This window comes from Enhydra lutris, unplaced genomic scaffold (genome assembly GCF_002288905.1).
Source record: "Enhydra lutris kenyoni isolate GAN:26980312 unplaced genomic scaffold, ASM228890v2 scaffoldscaffold23, whole genome shotgun sequence".
In the NCBI taxonomy this organism is placed as follows: Eukaryota; Metazoa; Chordata; class Mammalia; order Carnivora; family Mustelidae; genus Enhydra; species Enhydra lutris.
Window position 1 is genome coordinate 14,101,407 of NW_019154107.1, and position 16,283 is coordinate 14,117,689.

The following is a 16,283-nucleotide window of genomic DNA, read 5'->3' on the forward strand; positions in this document are numbered from 1 at the left end:
CAAAATCACTGGGGAGCAGCAACAGTAAGAAAGAGGAGGGAACTCACATGCAAAGAGGCAAATGAAACACGCACAGAGAGTAACAGAGGTGGGCCAAGTAATCGAGACTGAGAGTGAGGGTCTCTTTGAGGCCAGCTTGTACCTCATCTTTAATTCGTAGATGCTCTGTAGCTGCCTATCCTTCACACCATCAGGTCTGTTGAACTCAAAATCACTATGTGTATGCATTTTGTTTTTGCCTCTCACATCACATAAATAGGGGTGATAAATCTGGTAAAAAGACTGTATAAAGTAATTTGTACACAAAAGATACTGTTTCTCCTATCCCAAGACAATCTTTCGCATTTGTGTTTTTCTTTTTCAATAGACAAGTAGCTGAAATTCGAGTAATTATTGCCAAATGCACTTACTGGCTACTGTGTAGAGGGTTATCTGTAATGCAGTTGTCATCTGTAGTGCATGGGTAAAGCCAGCTGTTCATAGAAGGAATTCCTTCTTTAGCAATCATAAATGTTACTGAGCTCCTACTAAAGGCATCACTGTTGTAGCAATGACATAGATGATTCTACTTAATGTCTTTAAGGAAATTATGAGAAATGCCTCCTTGGCATGAAAACAGCCCTTCTGGAGCTTGACTTGTGAGTGCTCATGGGCTAGATTTTATTCCTTTCATCTGCATCCTTGTGTAGAACACGACCTTTACAACCTTATATGGTAGCCATTATTCTTGGCACTGTAAATAAAATCACAGAGAATGTCTCTGTCATTATAAAACTTATACTCAAGATGTATTTGTCAAAGATATGGAAAGACAGGCAAATGAACATGCCCTTCTTCCTGCATTCATTCCAGACTAGTGGCTTGTCACCAGAGATTATGTATTTGCAAAGATAACACCTCACAAAGTTGAATCTTACTTTGTATTTGGATTGGTAATTATCTCTTAAAATGTCTTAAAGATGACACTGTTTTAGCTTTGATATAAAAAGTTATATACACAGACATCTGTCTCTTCTACACCAGGCAATGCAATTAAAGGCAATGGAAGTTTCCAGATCTCAGAAGGGTTAGAAATTTTGAATTTAGGAAATATTGTTGCAAAAAGTTCATGGATCAGAACCAACTACAATGGATTAAACATCTGCCAAAATTCTATAGCTAATTTTCAAGAGAAAATGTTTAATATACAGGGATACTTCATTCAGTTCATGAAAAGAATAAAATAGGAAATGTAGATAATCATGAGTATCACTTTAGCTTCCCTAGTATTTTAAGACAGCACTCAAAGACATGATGAACATAACAAAAAAAAAAAAAAAAAAAAGCAGTAACCATCGTGGTGATAATAGCCCCAAAAGTGATTCACTCTTTTTTCTTACCATAAAAGAAATCCTTGAGTTAAATCTTCACATTTGGGATTCAAGAACAAACTGGTACTAAATAAATGCTATTTTTCATTAGGAAAAATATTGCGCTCATTGAAAAGATTTTTATTTTTCCAACAAAAGTATTTTTACCTTAGTTTCAAGTATATAACAGATTTATTTTAAATTAAAATATGACTTTAAAATATTATTATCTTAGACTTCAAAAAATATACTGATCTGACTTTCTGCAGGTCTCAATAAAATATCAATTAGTGAATTTGCTTTTGGTGCTTAATATCCACTCTGTACTGTGCCATTCACTGCCAGAGAGTAGAAAGAAGTAGTCTTTGCATATCCTGCTTTAATTTTACCCACGTAGCTGTAGAGAAAGGCTAAAGTGCAATCAAGTATTTGGTATCATAGTAGAAAGTACTTGTTTGAGAAAGATGAGTCATGGTTGGGATGAGCATGAATGACTTTAAGGAAGAGGTGATACTTGAAACTGAAGTTCACCATTAAGGATTGGATCAAGTGCCAAACAATCCAGAAAATATGAAGGTCAGAATCAAAAGCCACAATTACACTATTGGGTATTTACCCCAAAGATACAGACATAGTGAAAAGAAGGGCCACCTGTACCCCAGTGTTTATAGCAGCAATGGCTACAATCGCCAAACTGTGGAAAGAACCAAGATGCCCTTCAACAGACGAATGGATAAGGAAGATATGGTCCATATATACTATGGAGGATTATGCCTCCATCAGAAAGGGTGAATTCCCAACTTTTGTATCGACATGAACAGGACTGGACGAGATTATGCTGAGTGAAATAAGTCAAGCAGAGAGAGTCAATTATCATATGGTTTCACTTACTTATGGAGCATAAGGTATAACATGGAGAACATGGGGAGATGGAGAGGAGAAATGAGTTGGGGGAAATTGGAAGGGGAGACAAACCATGAGAGACTGTGGACTCTGAGAAATAAACTGAGGGTTTTGGAGGGGAGGGGAGGTAGGGGGTTGGGTGAGCCTGGTGGTGGGTATTATGGAGGGCATGTATTACATGGAGCACTGGGCGTGGTACATAAACAATGAACTTTGGAACACTGAAAAAAAATAAATTAAATTAAATAAAAAAAAAAAGAATCAACAGCCACAAAAAGAAAAATATGGAGTATTTACTGGAAACTTAAAAGAATAGAACCACTCTCCCAGTTCTATTAGTTTTCCATACCATAAGAATGTCTATACTTGTCAATGTATTGAGAACTGAATTACTGGACTGAACTCCAACTACTGTTTTGGCCATTCTTTGCATACCGTCACTCATGCCTCTCTAAGGGATGTAGATTTTTAAGGGGTTGGTGAGATGAGGAGAAAGACATCCAGTCTAATCCTTAGCATTCATGTCTTCTTGGGCTGACATGCTGGGTGAGGGATGGAGAAGATTCTGACAGGTCTACCCTTCTGAATGGACAAGTTCAAATTCAGTGACTAAATGATGAAGTCATAACTCAACTTTTAGGTTTGTTATTTTTTGTTGTTTTGTTTTTTTCAATGTTGTGGTAATGTGATAGCTTCTAGGGCTGATTTTAAGGCTGAGTAAAAAAACAAAAACAAAAACAAACAGAATTACATTCACTTTTATTTTGACCTATGACATGGCCATAAGTCCAGTTCCAGGAGTTTCACCAGCAGCTTAATGTCAAATACATGCTTGGCACCTGGGGATTTTAATGACACAGGAAAAATATCAGCTAAGAGTAGAACTTGGTTTAAATATTAACTGCCATAAAATCTAACATACTTTTACGGTCCATATGTTTAATTTGTAACATTTGATACCAGCTCCAGCATACAGTCAAAATATTAAACACTAATTTCCATGATTTCAAAGACAGAAATTTGTTGTTGACTTCTTCCTAGCCATAGCAATTTTCCAAGGTTATTCCAATTTCCTTATAATAAAAAAGGGATGGCATAGGTTAACTTCTCCTAATAAAGATACCCATGTGTTTAAGTAAAGGATGGAAATACATTCTGATTCATTCTTCATATCTGAAAGTTAAATCACTCGAATCTAATTTAAAATGGCACGAGGTCCAAGATTCAGCCATCAGCTTACCAATTCATTTCACTGATGGGTTATAGCAGGATGGGAAAACTCATTCTGTTGGTTTCTAATGATCACATCATCATGTGATGGAAACACTTTTGTTAATTTTACTAGAGGTGAAATGGTAAAAAAGTGTAAGATGAATTATTTAAAGGTGACATAGTAAAAAGTGTAAGATCAATTAATTATCTGATCCCACAGAAACATATCCGCAACTATTTTCTAACAGGGGCAGAGAAACATAGCACACTTGGGCTTGATCTCTCACATTTTCAGAGGTCCAATGGCTTCCAAAAGTCTTCCTGGAATCTCCCAGTGATTTAGATTCTCAGGATAAGTTCTCTGACTTCCTATCATTCCCACTCCCCATCCCCAACCTTTTTAAACTCTGTGTCTCCTGACCATAGGTTCTATTTCATTCAGCCCCACATCTAGTTAAAAAATAAAAGGAGCCACAATACCATTTCTATATCTCTTTCTCCCTTTACTAAGATGCTACTAAATTCTTGTTTATTTCAGCTCTTTCTTAACCTCGTATTCAAGTTCCCTCTCATCTGGATGAAGGGTTAACTAATACACCCAAAAGGATATTTTAAAAGGTTCCCCTCCCCAAGTGGATTCTGCATTTAATCAGTCTACATTCTGGTCATCAAGAATGGGAGAGAGTTCTTTCACCTTTAGGTACAAAATACAGTTATGGGAAGAAAATTTAAAAATTACATTATTGCAATCACATATTAAGATTTCTGAAACTGACATGACACTTAGAATTTGTATTTATGTTTAAGGTGGTGTTTCTTTTGATCTACAACAGCTGTAATTAAATCAATGGTGTATCATACAATCTAATGTCTTAAATGCGATAAAATATGATAATGTTTTTGCAGGTCCCTATATTTCTGTCATGGCTAAAGGTTTAGGACACATTCTATTATTAGGCTAATGTGAAGGAATAATATAATGATAAATTCAAAAAGAACATAAAACATTAAATAGTGGATTTTATGGCAATGTGTATTGACTTTTTATTAATAATGTATTGTCTATTAAAGAAGAATTTCATGAAAGCAGAATGTGCAGAACAGAAATTACAGCTATAACTATAATGACAGTGAATAGTGACTCCAATGGCATTTAACAGATGTTCTATTTTCTAAGTAACAGCTGCTTGATGCATTCATTGTACCAAGTTAATGGTCTGCTAGTGTTATTGCACTTCACAGATAAATTACTATGCTTGCTTTAAAAAAAGGTACGTAATTTTTCATAGGGATGATAGTGTAACAGACTTTAGAAATAAGTAATAGTTCTCATGCTTTTATAGCTAAGAGGAGTGATGAGTTGAAGCAATTATCCAGATAATCTAGGACCAGAGGCCAGATCTCTTTAAACTGTGAATGGTAATTGTTAAAAAAAAATACAGGACATGGTTGACTAAACTGAATGTAGATCTCATAAGAGTACTCGTATTGCATTATCTTAGTGGTTCAAAAACTTTGCTGAATTATTAGACACTGACCACACTTGGGCCAATTTAATCATAATCTCTGGGGGTAGGCTCCAGGTACTGATAGCCTTTTAAATATTCCCAGGTGATTATAATGTGCAGCCAATGCTGAGAACCAATTGGCAAACAAAATGATGCATTCTGTCACAATATTTTATTGGATGATTGTCACTAAATTTTAGGACTGAAGTGACAGCAGAAAGATAACTGAGAAAACTCATCACTGTTCTTCTTCGTGTTGAATGTTATAAAAATATGTCCCTTAAATCAAAGTGAAAATCACAATGACTTGTTACATAAGTGGCTATTTAGACATCAATTATTTTGCATTATTTAACACAATTGAATTCAACGTTTGTGTGTATGTATGATTGTTTCAGGCAACTCTTGGTATCCTGACGCTACTGTTAATAAAATCTAATGGTCAATTTATGAAAAATAGGAGATAGGAAATATCCTAAAAGCTGATGGATTTAAAGTATTAAGGAACCAAAATAATTTTCCATGGAATTATATTTGATCATTTTAATTTTTATATAACACTGTGAATATTAAAAGGGCTTTCATGTAGCTGAATTATGTAAGTGGCTTTGAATTTTTCACTACTGAAACTAAATTGGGAATACATGAAATCTGTTACTGGTTAAATCAGAAAATATATATTAAATACATATATATAAATTAAATTAATTAACATTAATTTAATAAATTAAATTAGAAAATAGATTAAACTTTGCTGAAGCTTACATTTTCCAAACATGATGATCATCAGAGATATAAACTTCTATTTAATAACATAATTATTTACTTTCCTACAGTTATTTTTTGTACTCAATTCATGTGCTAAATAATTGAAGCCATAATGGGATATTGACAATCAACTGACTTATATCCAACTAATCAAAGTGATTTCAAGACAAATGCACACAGGATTTTCATTTTGTTATTTTTACACAGATTTATTTAATCTGCACTTTAAATTTAGTCATTGTGTATGTTTTTCTTATTGTGAATGACAAGTTTTTGTCACTTTAGAATTAGATTACCTTAAAATTACTAGAAAATACAACTTCCAACAACAATTATAGTGGGAAAAAGCTAATGAAATCAAAGATAGTACTGGATTTTAATTGCAGATTTGCTCTGTGCCAGGCCTTTCTGCATCTATAAAATGGGAGTATTTGACTGGATGATTGTTCACGTTCCCATTTGTTTTAAAACTTACCATAATGTTAGAAGCACATCAGCATTCTTCTCTTCTCTCAAAAAAATTGCTTTGCCATTATGTTTTAATTGTCATCTCTTAATTTACAATTTATTTTATTGAATGGTTTTTTATTGAGCATGCACTATGGGTCATTGTTATTTTATGTACAGGGGAAACACCAGTGAACAAAACACACATTTTTCCTTGTTCTCTTGGCAAGTGAAATTGTTAATGCCCATGCATGAGTCCAAGAAGATAGAAGCTGTCGTGACAGCTCAGAGATCCTCTGCAGTACTGGTACTCAAAATCCCCAGGTGCTGCTAATCTTTTGTAGTTCATCTTACCATTTCCTTCCACTGTGTCTCTTTCTACTCTATAGACATCAGTGCTTCTGATCTCAACCTGGCAAACTCCCTTAACAGAGATTTGTAAGGGATGAAGGGGGAAAATGCCTGATCCTGAAACCATCATAAACATGACAGTTACAATTTCCTCAAACTATCTCTGTTGTCCAGACCATGCAGCTAGGAGTGATCTACTCTTTCAAAATCTTTTTTCTTTGAGAGAGAGAGATCCAGCACAGGGCAGGAAGGGGCAGAGGGAGAAAGGGAATCTTAAGCAGGCTCCACACCCAGCTCAGAGCCCAGCATGGGACTCAATCTCAGGACCCTAAGATCATGACCTGGGCCAAAACCAAGAGTCAGATGCTTAACCAGCTGAGCCACCGAGGCATCCCTCAAAATCTTAATATTAATTTTTCCCTCTTTATCACCACTCTAATGGAGCGAGACTGTCTGAATTTAAAAATACAGGGAAAGGGCTACTGAGCTTTAGGAATTTCAAATTAGCATTAACAGTATAACTTCAATTCCCATATTAAACTTTTGTCTCATTTTTGTTCTTACTCTAAAATGTCTGCTTCCTGCTAATTGAATTAATTTTTTTTTACCTTTTAAAACTTTAGACTACCTTTTAAATGTATTCATTTTTTCCCTTGTAACTGCAATGTGGAAACATGAGCATATGGTGGGAGCTGACAGGACAGTTTTTCTTGCTTCCAGCTGTGCCTCCAGCTAATCAGCCTTACCACTACCCTAGTTACTTCTGGAACTTCTCTCATTTTTTTCTCTTCTTGAGACCACCAAATATCTGATCTGAGATACCTAAGAGATCACAGGCTCACAGTTTTCCCCAAGTAGATTATACTTTTAAACATCTTGAAATGTTTCATATAGTACTCAGTATCCTTTGGGAGAGTTATGTGTTCTAACACCTATGGTTTCTAACATGTGACTACAGAATGTGGAGCAGGAGTAAAACCTAAACAAGAGATTTTTTTTGGGAAAACTCAGTTTTACAACGATGTTGGCCTACCAAAAGGACCCTACAGTGCTAAACTCCTGATATTCATGAAGAAGACACGGAAAGTCCAGGGTCAGGTTCATGGCATTGGTTTTGCACGGAAGCATGCTCAGAGAAAAATGGCAACATAAACCTTTCTATTATGTTTATTTTAAGAATATTAATCAAGGTGCTATCTCACTTATGATCCTGTCTAATTTTTCTTCTGTATGTAAATTTTAGAAAAACACTCTCACTAGTACACTAAAACTATTTTAATGATAGTTTTAATAAATTGAACACTTTGAATCTCAGAAGCATGTTTACTTCCATTTCAGTTATACAAGATGAATAAATAAACTCTAGGGATCTGCTGTACAATGTTTTGCCTGTAGCTAACAATACAGTATTGTACACCTAAAAAATGTTAACTGAATACATCTCAGGTTAACTGTTCTTAGCACAGGGAAAAAAAAAAGTATGTTGACTTTTTATTTTGCCCAATACTAAGCTTGGTGCCAAATTTTTTAAGGTTTTATTTATTTAAATATTTGAGAAAGAGAGAGAGAGAGAGAGAACAAGTGAACTCCAAGGGAGGAACAGAGGGGAAGGGAGCGGGAGGGGTAAAGAATCTCAGGCAGACTCTGTGCTCAGCACAGAGCCCAATGCAGGGCTTGATTCCATGTCCCTGACACCATGACCTGAACTGAAACCAAGAGCCAGACACTTAACCCACTAAGCCACCCAGGCACCCCAGCTTGGTGCCAGATTTTGAGGCTTTAATCTCCTCTGCCTATTCTATTCTCCATGGGATATTCTGGACATTTTTCTGTGCAAAGTTTTCTACTGTAATTTTCCCTTTCTCTAGTTTTCTAATTTATTTGTCCTTGACCAGATGAATCATGTGTATCTCTATAAGCCACTCTAAACAATGTTTTCTGGAACTAGATACACAATAAATAAGTGTAATTAAAATAGAGTAGAAGTGGGGTGCCTGGGTGGCTCAGTTGATTGAGCATCTGCCTTTGGCTCAGGTCATGATCCCAGGGTCCTGGAATCAAGCCCTGCTTCAGGCTTCCTTGCTCAGTGGGGAACCTGCTTCTCCCTCTCCCTCTGCCTGCTGCTCCCTCTGCTTTTGCTCTCTTTCCCTCTCCCTGTCAAATAAATAAATAAAATATTTAAGAAAATAAAGTAGAAGTAAAACTCAAAGGATTTAATTGTAGTCAATATATTTGAAGGTATGCTCTGTTTGAATAAACTAAAGGTCAAGTAAATACTTCATTAGTAACTAAATTTGATGTATAAGATTTTTATTTAGACATTTGAATATTTTATATATAAATAAATACAGTTTTCTTAGATCAACATAACTTAAAGAAATTCAGTAGAAATAAATGAGACACTTTAAAAATAAACTGACTCTACATATTCAAATTTTCTCCAAGTCAAAAATACTTGGAATGATTGGCAAGTACATTCAATGTATTGCATTTAAATGAATACTCAAATTATTTTGAAAAAAAAAGTGACATTTCTCCTTTAAAATAGCAGACAAGACTAACAGTTGGAGTCAAGTTCTCCATCTACCAAGACAGCATGTGAAACCAGAATGTACTAAGGAATCATGGGGTTTCATGCATGAGTTTGATTTTTTTTCCTCTTAAACAATTATCATAAATGTGACTACTTTAGATCTGTAAGTCACATGTCTTTTATTATATGACTGTGAGTTTTTAAAAAGCTCTCAGCACCTTCCAAGTGAATTCATTAAACAAATTATGTAATTTGGATGCAAATGTGTGTACTTTTACTTTACCACTAAGGGGTCTTAGAGCATATTATTAGCAGATTAGTGATTTGAAAGATCCAGAAAAGGTGGTAAATTACTATATAAAAAAAGAAATGTCACTTTTCCATACTTTTCTCCTATTGGATCTGAAAATAATATTGCTCTTTGGTTTATGGAAAATACTTTCCAGATGGACCCAATAAGCTGACATATCTCCAGACCACTCAAGCCTTCTAATATGAGAAGAATAATCTAGAATTGTTTGCCAAGTGAATTATATGATAATATGATCTTTTAAAGATTTTTTTGGTGAAGCTCATGCAAAAATATCTCCTTAGGTGACTTACTCAATGACCTTATGAGGACTGTGGAGTTCAGAGTTCTTGTGTGGCAGACTTTCATAGTTTGACCTTAGTCAGTTGTACATTGTAGTCAGAATTTTTAAAATCCCCCCCTTTTTTTTAAAGATTTTATTTATTTATTTCACAGAGAGAGATCACAAGTAGGCAGAGAGGCAGGCAGAGAGAGAGATAGAGGAGGAAGCAGGCTCTCCGCTGAGCAGAGAGCCCGATGCGGGACTCGATCCCAGGACCCTGAGATCATGACCTGAGCCGAAGGCAGAGGCTTAACCCACTGAGCCACCCAGGTGCCCAAATGCCCTTTACTTTTAGCTCGATTACTTTGTGTGCCAATTATGGTAGCGTTCCAAATTATATTTATAAAGCTACCACACTCTTATGAGGTGAAATGAGTCCCTTCAACATTCACATGACAAAATCCTAACCCCAGGACTTTAGAATGTGACCAGATTTGGAGACAGGAAATTTAAAGAGGCAATTAAGTAAAATAAAGTCATCATAGCAGGTCCTAATCCAGTTTGGCTAGTGTCCTTATAAGAAGTGAAATTTAGACACAGGCCAGTACAAAAGGAAGATTGTATAAGACAGGAGAAGACAGCCATTCACAAGCCAAGAAGAGAGGCCTCAGAACAAACAAACCCTGCCAAAACTGTGACCTTAGACTCACAGCCTCTAGAACAGGGAAAAAATAAATTTCTGAGGTTTAAGCTACCCATCTGTGGAACATTGTTACAGCAGATCTGGCAAACTAATATAGCCATTAAACTGGGTATGAACAATCAGAGATATTTTGAAGGGGAGGGTGTTTTAAGTGGAGGGTGACTGAGAAGAAAGCATAGATGATTTTCATGCATCCTCTGCACATACTACTACTTGCCCCTGCATGTTTTACTCTATTTCATCCTCTAATAGATCGTAAGTACTGTCTGGGCCTTCTTGTTCGTTTATGAGAACTTAACAGTAGAAACTGTCATCAGTAGGACATGGGTTTTTATAAAGAGAAACAGATGGTGGAGGTCTTTCTCTACCTTTTTTTTTTTTAAGATTGAGAGAGAGAGAGAGAGAGAGAGAGAGAACACCAGCAAAGTTCAGGAGGGAGAGAGAATATTATGCAGGCTCCACTCTGCGGTAGGCTCTTTCCCAGGACCCTGAGATCATGATTTGAGCCAAAACCAGGAGTCAGAGGCCCTGGTGTTTCTCTACCTTTATCTTATGATGCAAAATGCAGGGATGATACTGCTGTGGCCAAAACTGCAACATGTCCCCCAGAATGTATTCTCTTTCTCAAACAAAATTTACTCATCGTTTTAGTAGAACACATCGTCCACCCAGTTAGGACCCATCTTTTGCCATCTTCCCTGGAAGCTAAATATGATCATGTGACTAACTTCTGGTAATGAAAGATAGGTAAAATAATGCACGGAGCTTTTATAACACATCTTTAAGAGAGAGATGGTGCCCTCCACTTCCAGTTTTCCCTTCCTTTTGTGGGCTGGGAGGGAGGTGTGGTGGTGAGCAAGTTTTGCCATGAGAATACTAATACCCAGAGGACTGCAGAGCAATGCTACTTCTTGAGAGAATTTCATGGAGTAAAACTACTTCCCCTATCCAAAACTATCTTAAGTGAGATAGAAATAAATTGCTTTCTTCTTGGAGCCATGATACTTTTTGCTTGTTTCTTAGCCTGCCTCTTAGCCTTGTTTCCTAGCCTGCCTCTAAGTATATGATTGCCATTGGTTCAAACCAAATGATCACACACACAAAATATAATACTTATTTGGCTAATAAGGAAAGAAAATAAGGCCATTTAATTTTTAGACTGTACCCTCTGTACTTGTTATTAAAATATTCTCACAACATATACAATCCTGAGCTAATAAATGCAATTCAGTATCTTATCTCTACCAACAAATCTATATGGAGAGGGAAGAAGAAGAAATCATTCACTACTATTTACTTGAAAAATATTTATGTAACAACATTTTACATCTACTGGTCTTCAGAATCTACATACAGAAAATCAGCTTTCAGTTTTGGTGGAAATGTATGATCATAAATTTTTACATAATGCAATTAAAATTTCCCAACTTTGGATAATTTAAATAGCTTTGTTGAATTAAAAATAAAGCACAGTTCTTTTTAACATCTCGCCGATACAGGCAAGTGTTCACTAATTTTAAAAAAACCAATGGGGTAGAGTGCAGCTATAATTTTTTTTTTAAAGGTCCAATGTGTCAGCAAAGTTTAAGGTGAAAATACATTATTAATATCGGCTGTTTGCTTTATAACAATGCACTCTCAAGTAATCTAGTAATGAATCAACTGGAAAAAAATATGAAGCTATGAGTGCCCTGACCTTACAATTTAGCTGAGCCAAAATATTTATCTGACTGGCTGTCAAGAGACAGAGCAAGAACTTAGCAGCTCGGATCAAAGGAAAGTCTAGGCTCTTTAGCGGTAGAAATGACAGGGGCTGCATGGACCCCTTGAGACTTCTTTTTTTTAAATTATGACATCAGCAATCTGCTACTCTTGCAAGTCCTATCCAGCCCAACCATCTGCAGTCTCTACATCCCTGCCCTGGTCATAGTGATGGGGCCGCGAGCAGTCTCATCTTTGGATTCATTTTCTGACTAATGATGAATGTGCTTTTAAGGACTTATATTCATAACCTACCTAATTCTAAACAAGTGTTGGGGAGATCCTTGCTAAAGCTGCCCACTAGTTTTACCATGATTCAGAAATACATAGAATTAAGAGTTACTGATGAATTTCCAAGGAAAGGGAAAGTGAAGCAAGATAATGCTTATATTTCCACTACTGTTGCACATTAATAGCTCCTTATAAACTCACATTACTGTGTGTTTCTTTGTATGTTAAAAATAACCTTGGGTGATATGGGTTTTACCTTTCCCCAGGCAACTTCAGAATCCAAATTACTAGGCATTCCTTCAACTGCTGATCTCTTCGTCAGTTCCATATCTGTAGCTGCCAGCCATTCTGTCAGGGCATTCATTTCCTTTCGCATCTTACGGGACAATTTCAAGCATTTTTCCAACTGTTGCTTTCTTTCTGTCACCTGAAAAGAATGATAATAAAATGTAATTTACTTTACCCCTTCAATTCAGGTTTAGGTATAGGCACTTAATAGGAACTTTAATATTTCTGTCATTTTAAAACAACCCTTTTCTTACATTTTAAAAATAATATTTTAGAAAAACCACATAGTCTCAGTACTAATGGTGGATAAACACAGTCTAGGAAAGATGAGATCCTTTCTCCAAAAACTGTCCTGTATCAAGTAGGGGGAAAAAAAGCTGCAATTATTTTCTTTAGTACAAATAAAAATAATTTATGGTCACATTTTTTAAATATAATGAATGATGTAAGTACAACTGAAGAAATGACACATTTCTTTTAGAGAGCCTTGAGTCATCTGTGAAATGGATAGGCAAAGTTTACAATCCTCTATAGACAAATGAGGTTGCTCTTATTGGTAAGAAATCAAAATGGAGAAAGAATATGGTTTCTTTCAAGAGGCAAAATTATTTCTGTAATACTTAAAATGGTCAATTTTATTGTCATTGCATCTGTAAAATGTCTTACTTCTGTGGAGAAACAATACGAAGAATAAGCCACTTCCCCTTTAAACACATTTTACCATCCAACAGGCATAAAAAAAATAAATTCCAAAACAAAATTTTCACCCTTATTAATAGAAAAAAAATCATAGCCTGATTTTGTGTTCTAGTTCTCACTGTCCAGAACTAAAAACCTTCAAAATCAAATTCTTCCACATTCTCACATGGAGGATTTAACATCTTTGTACTTTTCCACCACCTCTCTAGATGGGCCTACAATTTGAACACAATGTGTTCAGGGTCTAGGTTGGTTGGTTTAATAAAAAGCCCAGAAACTCTTCTGTTCACTCTATCAATCTATCTGTCTATACACACACTATCACACTTGCAAACACACACACACACACACACACACACATGAATATATAAGAATCCAGCCATATGGGGCACCTGAGTGGCTCAGTGGGTTAAGCCTCTGCCTTTGGCTCAGGTCAGGATCTCAGGGTCCTGGGATGGAGCCCCACATTGGGCTCTCTGCTCAGCAGGGAGCCTGCTTCCTCCTCTCTCTGCCTGCCTCTCTGCCTATTTGTGATCTCTGTCTGTCAAATAAATAAATAAAATCTTAAAAAAAAATACAGCCATAAGCATGAAAAATGCACAAGTAAGCATATTTTTAAAGAATTTAAAATGGTACAACCAAAATAAACACACTGAAACTTTGATATAAATTCCAAATACTCAATAAAATGTATTAGTTTCTCTAATAGAGGTGTCTGTACATTAAAAAAAAAAATGTTTAGTTGCTGAAGCTGCAAATTCATTTTTTTTCTTTTTACAGATTTCCCCCTTCAGAGAAGTAAAAACATCTGCCCTTTTGACTAAGACTTTTAGTTGGGTGGGGGGAAAATTTATATATACCTTACAGTGTGTTTCCACACATAGTTATTTTTTGCTCTGCACTATTGGTAGAAAAAGAATTCCAAATTCAATATTTCAAAGAAATCCTATCTTCCCAGAGCTAATGCATTATTGATTTTTATTTATTCTATTTTGTTTATATCCAGTTAAATAGGTTTTAATAAAACAGGAGACACTGCCATCTTAAGGAAGATTGAGTTTTATAGTTTTGTGTGTGCGTGTGTGTGGAAAAGGGATATGTTTAAAAGAGTGCCACCTACAGTACAATGCCTCAGCAGTCACTGGTTTGTGGGAAAATGTATGTGAGGCTGCTAGGACTATTGCTACTTACATATGTTTCCATAAAAATCAGAGCACAGAGAAGCCACACAAGAAATTCAACTTTTATTCTTGGAATCATTAAGCTAAGTTAATACTAACAAATAAAATTAAATGTTGCTAAGGTGCTTTAAAGATTTAGATGCAGACAGTATTTTCTTAGAGAAGGAATACCTGACTTACAATATTTTATATATTTTCATTATTAATGTTTCTAAATCTTTATAAATAAATCTTCCCCTACATGTTTTCCTGTATTCTGTCATGTTATTAAGCAAAGCATGATTTCTTAGTCCTCTTTCATTTTGCTTTAATGATATTATTACTCACCAAATGGCTAAATAAACAAACTTTCAAAAGTGCATTTTCAGGGTTAAATAGGGCTTTACATCTTCAGGAGAGTCATTCACTTTTTAAGTATAATTAACTTGGGGCACTAAGAGTCTTCTGACATCATTTTTATTATTTTAAATTCAATGACTATTTCATGTAAAATTTACTCTTGCAAAGGCAAAGATTTTGTGCAAATTCTTCAAGACAAAAGGGAAAAAAGGCCCAGACAATAGTTTATATTTGAAGAAACAAAGAAACTACATTTTCCCCAAATATATATTTTCTTATTAAAAAGATATCTATTACTGCATTCTTTTAGCATAAAGTCACAGAGGTCAAATTATTAACTCTTGAGTATAGAGAATAACTTTATAGAAATTAACAAATTGTAGCATAAGGACGATTATTAAGATATTCTTCACTTGATGTTAAATATAGAACAAGTGGAACCTGTAAAGGTCTATATATACTAGAGGAGATACCAAGTGGAGATACAACTTTGTCCTCTGTGATTATCTGTACCACAATGACAAACTTTTCCAGAAGGATTTAATGGTCTTTTATTCCACAGGTAGCTTGGTGGACTATAGAAGCAGGTGAAATGTGTTTTATTTCAAGATTATCCTCGTGCTTTGCTATTTATTGTGTATCAGTGCTCCCTACTTTTTGATCCAATGAGAAATAAAATACTTTGCCACAAGACAGTAAGCTCTCTTTCAAGACATGTGAAATATAAATTTGAAGGTTTTCAAAATATAAAAATAAAGATTATCAACTAATAACAATAGTTATTTCCAGATTTCCATTTGGATCTCAAAATTAACTTCCTCTCAGTGAAAAGAAAGTTGCAATTAGTAGCTTTAAGACTCAACCCAACAATCTGCTTACAGGGCAAAACGTTAGAAATCTGTGTCTACATGGCTACTTCACAAATACGGACACAAATTTACACTTGTGTCAAAGATGAAGTGACAATTTTCTCACTGATGCTGTTATATTTAATAAAGTTGAGAACCTGAGCCTTTAAAATATATTCTGTTCTTGTCATTGATCCCAGTAAAGCTCTTTCAGTCAGAATAAAATTAAAATATATGCATTTTTATTTTTTTCTGCTTTGATCCTTATTTAATTTTATTCATCCTTCCTCACTAAGCATTAGGAGAGCGAAACCATCCCCCAATACTCCTTATTTAAAGATACTTGCTTAAAGTACTTAAAATTGTATTTATTCACAAATGGCCATAAATGCCAGTACTATATAGATAACTTTATTTGCATAAGTTTAAGAAAATAAACATGATATTTATTAATAAAGTACACACATCCCCTTAAATACCACATAATGTGTTATCATGACTTTTTAATGAGAGAAATGATTATTTTACTACTATGTTAATACTTTAAATCTTAGATGAGCACCAAAAAATATTTTAGAAAGTTTAGAGTA

General features: G+C 35.0%; 1 protein-coding gene across 1 annotated transcript in view; it reads right to left on the bottom strand.

Moving 5' to 3' along the window:
- LOC111150534 (dystrophin) overlaps positions 1-16,283 on the bottom strand; it is a 2,087,545-nt gene that overhangs the window by 1,233,041 nt on the left and 838,221 nt on the right. The window contains exon 34 of the mRNA XM_022508030.1: positions 12,595-12,765. Coding sequence (XP_022363738.1) covers positions 12,595-12,765 — 171 coding nt within the window. The remainder of the gene's footprint in view (positions 1-12,594; positions 12,766-16,283) is intronic.